The sequence below is a fragment of the Chionomys nivalis genome, chromosome 2, assembly GCF_950005125.1.
Source record: "Chionomys nivalis chromosome 2, mChiNiv1.1, whole genome shotgun sequence".
NCBI classification, from domain to species: domain Eukaryota; kingdom Metazoa; phylum Chordata; class Mammalia; order Rodentia; family Cricetidae; genus Chionomys; species Chionomys nivalis.
The window spans coordinates 78,780,532-78,791,419 of NC_080087.1; the positions used below are offsets into that span (position 1 = coordinate 78,780,532).

The following is a 10,888-nucleotide window of genomic DNA, read 5'->3' on the forward strand; positions in this document are numbered from 1 at the left end:
CTAAAGGAAGCGCCACCCACTTCTCTCCTGTCCCACTGGCGCTGCCTGGCTCACGCTTACACCCTGACCGAGCACAGCATCTGTTCAGACCCCAGCCCAGTGACCGAACCACTCTGGGGGTCTGCTTTCCCGTCTATGAAGGTTTTTTGACCAGTGGATCTGAGCTAAAAATGCAGGCTCAACAGAGCCCTGGCTTTCCAAAATAACGGGCATGTCTCTGCCGTTTTCCTCGGCACGTGTGGCTGTCCCTCTGCCACTGCTGCAAGGAGAGCCACCTGTCGGGAAGCAGTGTCTGTGAGCACCCCTTGACTGTGGGGTTTGGTACAGTCACACGATGTGACCTTGAACAACCTCTGCCCACTCTGGACCACCACTGGAAGGTGGCAGTATTTCACACAGCCCACACCTGCCAACACCATCCCAGATCCAAGAGGCAGGGAAGTCTGCTTGGCACAATTGCCCTGGAAGGCATTGTGCTGTACTTCCAGTACTTGGGAAGCTGAGGCAGAAGCATTGCTATGAGTTCTAGGTCAGTCTGAGCTACAGTCAGGCCATATCTTAAAAAGCAGAGGCCAGGGAGGAGCTGAGAGAATTAGTAAAGGTGTTTGCTGACAATATGACATGGTTCGATCCCCTGGAACCCATGGTAGAAGGGGAGAACTGACTCTTTGGACTTGTTCATTGACCTCCAAATACACACTATGGCACACACACGCGCGCGCGCGCACACACATACACACACATATTGATAAGTAAATGTTAAAAAAAGAAAAGAAAAAAGTCAGTGCACCTGACTCTAGCAAGTGAAGTATGGCCCACACCTGGACAGCTGCTATTGGCAGGTGTCCTTGTAAGCATTGCAGCTCAAATGGAAAGGGAGTCAGGAGCCAAGGTATACTGAGTGCCACAGTTTGGATGGAAAAGTTCTGGCAGTCAGGGTCCAGGAAACACTGAGTGTTCCAGCTCGGGTAGAAGAGTATTCTGGCAGTGTGGGCCAGGGGATACTGAGTGTATAGCTCAGGTAGATTAGTGTTCTGGCATTCGGGGGCCAGAGAATAACACAGGTCACAGTACGCAGTACGCATAGCAGCTTACAGCCCTGCTCTAGGGAAAGGCTTCCCCATGTAACAGGTCTACTCTGGCAGGAGAGGGCTTTCGCAGTGAAGTTGTTGCAGTTCGGTTCTGGTGCCTGGAGTATAACAACTGCTCTCTGCTAGGGGAAGGATCCCCCAGGGAAAGTGTTACAGCCCCACTCCGCTGGCTCCATCTCAGCTCCAGCAAAAGAAGGTCTTCATCCAAGCCTCATTCAGGAGACTTACTGGAAGTGACTGCCTCTATAAGGGTAGAAGACAACAGCAGCAAATGGAACAGACACAGAGCTTATATAGAGCTTCTTAGGGGCGGAGTTTTTCTAGGGAGATTTTCAGGGTGTGAATTGGCCGGATTGAGTTCAGATTGGCTAGATACCTGCTCAGGGATTGGTTGGTTTTATGCTTAGTTGATCATTGGCAGAGTTGGCTCTGGTTTCAGATCCAAACTACGTTTCTTTCACTGACCTTTTTTTAGCCTTTTGCCTCTAGTTTTGGGGCCAGGTCATATATCTTTCACTGGCTCTAATTCTGGGGCCAAGGTTTGTTTCTTTAGCACTGGTTTCAGAGTCAGGGTGCTTTTCTTTGGTTCTGGGTTCAGGGCTGAAGTCTTTCTTTCACTGGTTCTGGTTTCAGGGCCAGGATGGGTTTCTTTGGCTGACCTTTCTACCCTACAGTCCTGCCCTGATGGCCCCCGCCACAGCCCTAGGCACCAACAGCAATCTGAACTTGATAGCCTAGGGCTGCTAGGGCTGCCAGAGCCCATGATCTCGGCATCAGAATGTAGCCTTCAGCAGTGGCTGTGCGTCACCACTGTCATAGGTTGTTTAATATCAATGACAAATTAATCTTGCTGCCTTGGCTTCCATCCTGAGGTCTGTCATAAGTTGTCTGAAGCCCAGATGTAACTCGTCACCTCGCCCTGCCCTGTGGTGACTTGAGATACAATCGGTGACCCAAGCCTAGCATGTGTCATAGCGGTTGACCACAGTAAAACAGTGTCAGCATCTCATAAAGAGCTTTCATTCCAAGCAGGTTTTACCCAGGGGATACTGCCAGTGGAACTTAAGAAAACCATAGCCCGACATGTGTCTGTCCCTCCCACTCCCTTCTCACTATTGCCTTTTCCAAATAGAAAGAAATCAAAAGACTGAGTTTGATGCCCAGACCTGTAATTCTAGCTGCTTGAGAGCCTGAGGAAAGAAGATTGCAAGTTCAAGGCCTGCCTGGGCCACAGAGGGAACTTGAGCTAGTTAGTGAGTCCCTATCTTAGATTAGAAAATAAAAAAGACAATTGGAAATAAAGTTTATCTGTAGAACATTTACCTAGAATCCCCGGTGAGGGGATGGGGTGTGGCTCAGAGGTAGAGCCCCTGCCTAGAATCCCCCAGTGAGGGGCTATGGGCATGGCTCAGTGGTAGAACCCCTGCCTAGAATCCCCCAGTGAGGGGCTGGTGTGTGGCTCAGTGGTGAAACCCCTGCCTAGAGTCCCCCAGTGAGGGGTTGGGGCGTGGCTCAGTGGTAGAGCACTTACCATTTGAGAGACACTATGCTTCCTTTCTCAAAAAAAAAAAAATCATAAAAGCTAAAGTGACAGAGACTTTGCCACTGTAGGCCTGAGAAAGAACAATATGACTGACTAATTAATGTGTATTCACTGATAGTCCTGTCTCAGCAGCTGGGGAACGAGATTCTTCACCCACTTGTACTGGCTTTGAGAGGAGGAATAATGTGCTGGGGGTTGCCAGCTAGCACACAGGGTGTTAGGAGTGGAACCTGAAGTCCCGCCTCAACCTCCACATGCTGGTATTCCCGGCGTGCGCCACCACATCCAGCCATCTCCGAGTTCAGGGAAGTGAGGCCCAGGAAGTTAAAAGTCATTTCGTTAAGACCTTCAGCCTGCTTCAGAGGCAGGACGTGGTCCAGCACTCACGGGTCTCCTTTGGCATAAAGCCCCTCGATGGCTTCACTGCTGCATACTCAACTTGGCATGGCCAGACCTCCTGTCGGCACAGGCCTGAGGGAAGAGACCTGATGGGGCTGGTGTGTGAGCAATGACCACCCTGGCCTCCTGCCTTCAGAGTACCGGTGCCTGCTCAGGAATGACGACATCAGCAAATCCTGTCCTGTGTCCGGGCCTTGCTGTCCTGATGAATATGGTGGGCAGGGACAGCTGGTGTAGACATTCTGTCACTGCGTGACCATGTGCATCCCCAGCAATGACACTAAGGCAGGTGCTCCATGTGTTCTTGTAGGTACGTCAGTGTGTGCAGGAGCAGGCACACACAGCGCTGGTGTGTAGAGGTCAGTGTGTGCAGGAGCAGGCACACACAGCGCTGGCGTGTAGAGGTCAGTGTGTGCAGGAGCAGGCACACACAGCGCTGGCGTGTAGAGGTCAGTGTGTGCAGGAGCAGGCACACACAGCGCTGGCGTGTAGAGGTCAGTGTGTGCAGGAGCAGGCACACACAGCGCTGGCGTGTAGAGGTCAGTGTGTGCAGGAGCAGGCACACACAGCGCTGGTGTGTAGAGGTCAGAGGATAACCTCAGGGATGGTACTTTTCATCACCTGTTTGAGACAGGACTCTTCAATGGCTGGGAACTTTGCCATGTAGCCCATGCTAGCTGCCCTCAAACTCCCAGAGACCCCCCCCCATCTCTCCCCCACCTCATCATCACTGGAATTACAGGTCCTCTGTTTTATTGTGACTTTGAGTCAGGCTGACCTTGGGCTCACTATGTAGCCAAGGATGACCTTGAGCTTCTGATTGGCCTGCTGAGTACTGGGGTTATAGGCACACACCGCCATTCAGTTCGTGGGGTGGATGGATGGATGGATGGATGAACTTAGAGCTTTGTGTGTTCCAGGCAAGTGCTCTACCCACTGCTACTCCCTCCCTCAGCCTCAACTTCCTTTTTCAGTGTTAGACTTTCGGTGGATGTCTTTGCACCTAGTAGGCAAGCCTTCTACAACTGGGCTACATGCTTGCCCACCCCTTGCAGGCTTTGTTCCGCCTTTCTCCAAGGAACTGGGCTGGAAGGAGGGGCCTGTTCTCTTGTTCAGTGGAGAGGACGTTCCCAGGAGCCTCAGCTGTGCTGTCTCAGACATGAACTATGGATGAGGTTTGGGCAAAGGAAGGGCCTGGGGAGCCGCGGAAAAGTTTGAGCAACAGTGCGTGCTCTCTCTCTCTCTCTCTCTCTCTCTCTCTCTCTCTCTCTCTCTCTCTCTCTCTCTCTCTCTCTCTCTCTCTCTCTCTCTCTCTTCTGTGGTTCTGTGGGGAATGGGGCTGGGCCTGACCCAGCAGAGCAGAGCCAGAGCTGCAGGTACAGAACAAGTCTGAACTCCAAGAAACCGAGGGTATGGAGTGGAGAAGGGAGGCAGGAAGTGGGGACCCATTGGCTGAGGGAGTAGAGGAGAGGTGATAAAGAGCCTACTGCATCCCTCTTGACCTTAAGACTTGTGGTGAGACTCGCCGGCTCCCAGTTCCTAACCTCCCATCGCAGCCCCACACGAAGCCAGGATGCCCTGAGTTTGGGATGTTAGCAATCCATAGGGTACAGGGTCATGAGCTAATTTAGAGCATAGATTTAGAAGGGACCTGCTGAAGGTTTGTGCTTCTTTAGTATGTGTGAGCGCCTGTGTGTCTATCTGTGCATCACACACAGGGCTTGTGCCCACAGAGACCAGTAGAGGGCGCTGCATTCCCTGGAACTGAAGTTACAGGTGGTTGTGAGCCACCATGTGGGTGCTGGGAATTGAACCCAGGTCCTCTGCAAGAACACCCAATGCTCTTAACCACTGAGTCATCTCTCCGGCCCTGAGCTGGAGCTTTTATTGTAGTGGGTGCTTTTGTTTGTTTTCTCTTGATTTTTTTTTTTTTGAGCTGTCGGGGCTGTCCTCAAAGGTTTCTTTCTAGTTCTAGGGGTTAAACACGGGGCCTCAAGCATGCAAGGCAAGTGCTTCTACCCCTCCCCCAGTACAGTCCCAGCTGAGCCTCTATGTAGCTGAGGACAGCCCTGAACCCAGATCCTGCTTCTGCCTCCCAACTGCTGCAATTTCAGGTATTCCCTACCACACACAGCCAGGTCTGGGCTTTTTCTACCCCTGCAGCCCCTTTGGTGCAGGTAGGGCCATGAGTACCCCTAAGTAATTCTTTTTTCTTTTTTTTTTTTTTTTTTTTTTTTTTTTTTTGGTTTTTGGAGACAGGGTTTCTCTGTGGCTTTGGAGCCTGTCCTGGAACTAGGTCTTGTAGACCGGGCTGGTCTCGAACTCACAGAGATTCACCTGCCTCTGCCTCCCAAGTGCTGGGATTAAAGGCGTGCGCCACCACCGCCCGGCTCCCTAAGTAATTCTGATAGAGACAAAACAAGGGAGAGAGGCCTCCTGGGAAAGGGAGTTCTGGGTAAAGTTACTTGCATACAAGCCTGGTGCCCTGAGTTCAATCCCCAGAACCGACAAAGATGGGAGGAGAGAATTAATTCAAGTTATCCTGTGACTTCCGTGCTTACACACACACACACACACACACGAGGGGAGAGAAAGTCCTTTTACAAAGCAAAGAGAGTTCACCGCCTCCCCCCAATAATCTTCCCAGGGAAAGGGAACCTTCAGTCTGGGGCTGTTTGCTAGGGCCAGGTCACCCAAGGCTAGAGGTATCCTCAGATCTGGGAATCCTCAAGAAGCAGATGGGTCCGACTTGGGTGAGCCCAACTCGCTTGTCCCACATCCTCGTCTGCCACCTGCTTTGTGCAGTCTCCAGAACCTTCTTGGGAGCTTCACGAAGCTTGGAAGGTTTCACAGTGCGTAACTGCCAAGCTGGATCTCAGCCCAGCCTCCTCTGCATAGAGCATGAGGCAGAGCCGGAGAACACTTCCTTTGCTGCCTCCCCTGCAGGCGACTCTCCAAAAGGCGGCCAGGCTGTTTCTATTGCGAGTTTCCCAGCCCGCCCAGGACTCAGAGTCTCTTCCAGAACCACAGGTCATGGGTGTGTGACTGATCCCAACCGTTCACCTGCCCCTGCCTCTCTGCCTCTCGGGAACCACAAATTTGACTTCTCATCTCACTGCTGTGTTCACACCTCTGACTCCACAGCTCAGAAATACCCGTCTTTCAGTTATTTCCAGGTCATTCTAAGTTGGCCACACTGGGCAGCAAGCTGCAAATCGGCTTCCCCACAACCTGTAGGCCTCAGTGATTCTTCTGCACTCCCAACAACTCATTTATTTTTAATACAGGTTTACTCTGAATAACTCTGAATGCCCTAGAACGCACTCTGTAGACCAGCCTGGCCTTGAACTCACAGAGATCCACTTGCCTCTGTCTTCTGAGTGTTGGGATTAAAGGTATGCACCACCACCCCCTGGCTTTCTCTTAGGTTGAACACTTGTGACCCTTAATAGGGAGTTCAGGCTTGAGTCCAGGCCAGAGTCCTGATCACTCCTGTGTACCACCATTCGTGGGACCACCACCAAGAACCACACACAGAGGAAGGCCCTCAAAAGTGACTAGGAGACTAAGCCCAGTAGTCCCACCCCTTGTGGCATACGTACCAGTCACAACCATGTGTGATCGGATCCCCCCCACCCAACACCAGACACACCCTCCAGCCTTTCAGCCTAATCCTAGTAACCGTGCTCACCCAGGAAGCCTTGGCTCCATCCCCAGCACCCGTTAACCAGATGTGGTGGTATACACCTGTAATCCCATCACCCAGGAGGTGGAGGCAGGAGGATCGGAAGTGTGAGATTCTTCAAGATGTAGTTCAACGTCAAGGCAGGCTGTGTGAGGCCTTGTCTCTACAGAAAGCTTTTAGGACAGAATTGGGTCATAAGAGCCTGAAGGCATCAGTAGATTGCTCCATTAATGGGTTCATAATATGACGTAGGGGTAGGAGTGGGAGACATAGCTTATAGAACCTGGGGAGGAAGTGAGTAGCTGGGGATGTGTGGTTTTGATCTTATGTCTGGCCTCTTCCTCTGTGGGGTGTGTGTGTGTGCGCGCGCACGCGCATGTGTACGCCATGGCCAGTCTGTGTGTGGCTGCTTGGGAACCATGAGGTAAGCAGCCTCACCTGTCGTGTATTCCCGGAGCCAAGAAATTCTAAGCACAGGCCTATAGCTATGATGCCAAGCATCATGGGCTGAAGCCTTGGAAACTGAGCCAAAAGGAAGCCTCTTAAATCTTCAAACTGATTTGCTTAGATTTTGTGTAGATCCACTATCTCAGAGTCATGGAGACTTATAGGATTCTACATGGGGATGTACCTGTCCTGAATCCTCCAGTGAGGGGCTGGGGTGTGGCTCAGTGGTAGAGCCCCTGCCTAGAATCCCCCATGGCTCAGTGACTAGAGGACTTGTCTAGCATGAAGCTCTAGATATGGTCCACTGGGGAGAACAATAGCCCTCCCACTCGTAGATTCCAAGACAGCTGAAGCTTAAAAGGCTCAGTCTAGACTATTGAGGGGTTCATCTGCCTTTCTTCTCCTCACATGCCCCATGAACATTGCACGGCCTCTCATTCTGCCAGTCTCCCATGCCCCACACCGGGGGAAGCCCCAGGCTTTCTGGCCCCCTCTTTCTTGCAACCCGTGCCCACCATTGTTCCCTGCTACCAGAGCAGGCCCAGGGTGCCCTGTGTCGTTCCCCCCAATCTCTGTGTCTGTTCTCTCTCTCTTTCCAGAAGTCGCCTTGGCCATATGACTCTAGGGCTGTCAGAATGGGACAAGAATGAAAGTTTAGTACAAGGAGTGGGTGTGCAGCTCAGGGGTAGACAATGCTTAGAGACAATGTTGGTCGATGCCCAACACCAAATTATAATATAGAGCACCTCAAGAGGTCCTCTCTTTCACACACACACACACACACATCCAACCACATACACGCACACACACACATACACCCACACACACCCACACACACACGCACACACACACGTACACCCACACACACACGCATACACACACACACCACACATGAAAGCACACAGCCTCCCAGGCATTTTACTACTTCCGCCTTAGCCTCGTGGGGAGCAGGGAGAGAGACCACTCAACAGTCCTGGCCACCCCTCCACCCCTCAACCTCCCTGCCCTGGGGGGTCAAGTGTGACCATATTCAGTATTTACCCGCTAGATCCAGGGCTGTCTGTGTGCTTCCATAACACCCACCCCCCTGTCCCACCCACCTCCCGCCCAGCAACTGCAGTGCTCAGTTTGATCACAGTAGCCATGTTTGGTTGATGTTGGTTTTGTTTAAGGGCTTGGCTGGAGGGTGAGGTGGAGGAGGCAGACTGGGGCGGGGGTTGGGGGAGCTGCACTTTCATTTGTCTTCTGACAAATCGCGCCTCTTCCAGCTGTCAAGAATGTACTTGAGGAGGAGACCGAGCTTCCTGCGAGTGGACAGCGGGGCTTCCTCGCTGGTTCCCTCCGCGGACACCCGCTTTTCCACACCGCAGTCACCAGACGCCTCCAAGCTCACCTCGGCCTGGGGCTCATCTTCCTCCAGGGCCTTGATGCGGACGCGTTGGGCGTCCTCAGCCATCTCATTGAGACAGCCCTGGAGCATGGTGTAGACCGTGCCGAAGCTGATGCCCCCGGCCACCAGCGTTCCGAACACAGGGATGCCCCGCTCGAAGGCACGGGCCACACGCATGGCACCATCCGAGGACTGCGAGTACAGTCGCAGGACAGTTTCTGGTGAGACCTCATTGGCCAGAGGGGAACGGATGACAGAGCGCAGGTCCCCTGCCTGCTTGCCCACCTGCTCGGCCAATTTGGCCAACGAGTCGTCGTCTAGACCGAAGCTGCGGTGGTAGCCACGCAGAGAGCGGATGAGCAGGGCGTCGTCGTAGGCGGCTGCCAGTCCAGGGACAGGCAGGGCCTGGATGACCCCGGACACCAGGGCTGTCTTAAGCACCTGCTCTTGTAGCATGTCCTTCTTCCTTTGCAGAGCCTCCAGCGAGATGTCAGGCAGGGAGAGCAGGCCAGCGTGGCGACGGTGGGCGGGCAGGTCATGCTCCCAGGTGGACATAAGCATCGGGAAGTCATAGCGGGTTGGCGACAGGTTGGACACCAGGAAGATGCGTGGGTCGTTTAGGCCGGCTGCCCGCAGCCGCTCCGCGCAGTGATCCCGGATCTCCTGGAGGACAGCGGCCTCGCTGAAGCCCGAAGGCCGCTGGCTGCGGGTGGCCGCCAGATCCTCGTCCACCTTGGTGCGCACGAAGTAGAACTTCTTCCCCTGGCGCAGGATCTCGGAGGCCAGGCGGGTCTCCACGGCGCCGCAGCGGCGCGGGGAGACGAGCAAGAAGAAGTCATAGCGGCCGAAGTCCACCTGCTTCAGGTACTTGTCTGCTGAGCAGCCTGGAGAGCCGGCCCCCGGCAGGTCCCACAGGGTCACGTCGGGAAACTGTGGGTGCGGGTAAGGCGAAGGCTGCATGGTGGTCTCCACGACCCCTGTGAGAGCTGCGCCAGGATCCTCGGCCCCCAGGCCACGCAGGGCATTGATGAGGGAGGACTTGCCGGCTCCCGACTCGCCCGTGACGCCCACCTCCAGCCGGGTACTCTCTGAGTTGGCCAGCAGCTCCCGGAGGCGAGAGGCGGCTTGAGGGATGTCTCCAGACTCAAAGGCAGTGCGCAGGGCCTCCAGCTCTTCTTTGGCCATGAGGATGGTGGTCTCGTCCTCAGGCACTCCGGGCAACTTGGAAGCTGCCATGGTTCAGAGCTGGACAGGAAGATGGGGGACAGTCACGGGACGTGTGACCTCTCAGCGTCTGCAGAGGAAAAGGGGAGACGTTCATATGACAGGGGGAGGTGAAAGGACTCTCTTTAGAGTCTCTTTACCACCAGCTTTCTCTTCCTCAAGAACTGGGGTACTCTAGCTCTCACCTGCAATTCATCACTGGGGAGGGTGAGGCAGGAGGATCAGCATGAGTTCCAGGGCAGCTTGGGCTACACAGTCTCAAAACAACAATGCCCGGGTGTGGTGACACTCGCTTCTAGTTCTAATAGCGGGAGGCTGAGGCAGACAGGTCTACATGAGTTCAAGGTCAGCCTGATCTACACAGAGAGTTCCAGGCTGGCCAGGGTTTCATAGTGAAACTCTATCTCAAAAAAACTATAACAACAATTCAGGTCTAGTTCCTCACACCTGCATTCCTTGTACTTGGGAACTGGAGGTAGAGGATCATTTGAAGGCCACCCTCAGCAATACAGGGAGGGTTCAAGGCTAACCCTGTCTCAAAATAGGAATCCAGGTCTATTCAACATGAGTTAAAGGATTTGGGGCCACTTGGCTTGCCATGTGACCTGGGACAAAATGGACAGGCACCACGCTGGGCCTGTTTGTCTCTACGGTCAGTGGGCATAATAACCAAGCAACGTACCGAGACACTGTCGGGGTCTGTGAGTAACCTAGGAAGGACCCAACTTTGCGAGGGATGCTTTGTGCCCAGAGCGAGGCTGGGTGGCCTGCTGAGACCAAAATCTTACAATATCTGGGTTGAGACAGGGTATCTTTATATAGCTCAGGCTGGCCCAAAACTCACTGTGTAGCCCAGGCTGCCCTGTAGTCACAGCAGTTCTCCTGAGTGCTGGCATTACAGGCATGAGCTACGATGCCCAACTGACGCTTCCAAATATTTGAACCAAAGCTGCCCGGTCTTACGGTGGCCAGGCCTCCCATCCTGGGTAGCAGGACCTGCCTGTGGCTCTGGCCAAGCTGGAGAGTCACTACTTTTCAACTACTGCGGTCACCAGGAGCCAGTAAGAGGTGGCTCTGCCACATACTGGCCCAGAACTGCCTTGCTTTCC

General features: G+C 53.7%; 1 protein-coding gene across 1 annotated transcript; it reads right to left on the bottom strand.

Moving 5' to 3' along the window:
• Positions 1–8,399: 8,399 nt before the first annotated feature.
• Positions 8,400–9,791, bottom strand: Irgc (immunity related GTPase cinema). Its single transcript, XM_057763137.1, has one exon. It carries the CDS (start codon positions 9,789–9,791, stop codon positions 8,400–8,402), a length of 1,392 nt encoding a protein of 463 aa, XP_057619120.1.
• Positions 9,792–10,888: the final 1,097 nt, after the last annotated feature.

Bases quoted from the DNA above. Each gene is read 5' to 3' on its own strand.
- Irgc (XM_057763137.1), bottom strand. From the start codon at position 9,791: ATGGCAGCTTCCAAGTTGCCCGGAGTGCCTGAGGACGAGACCACCATC.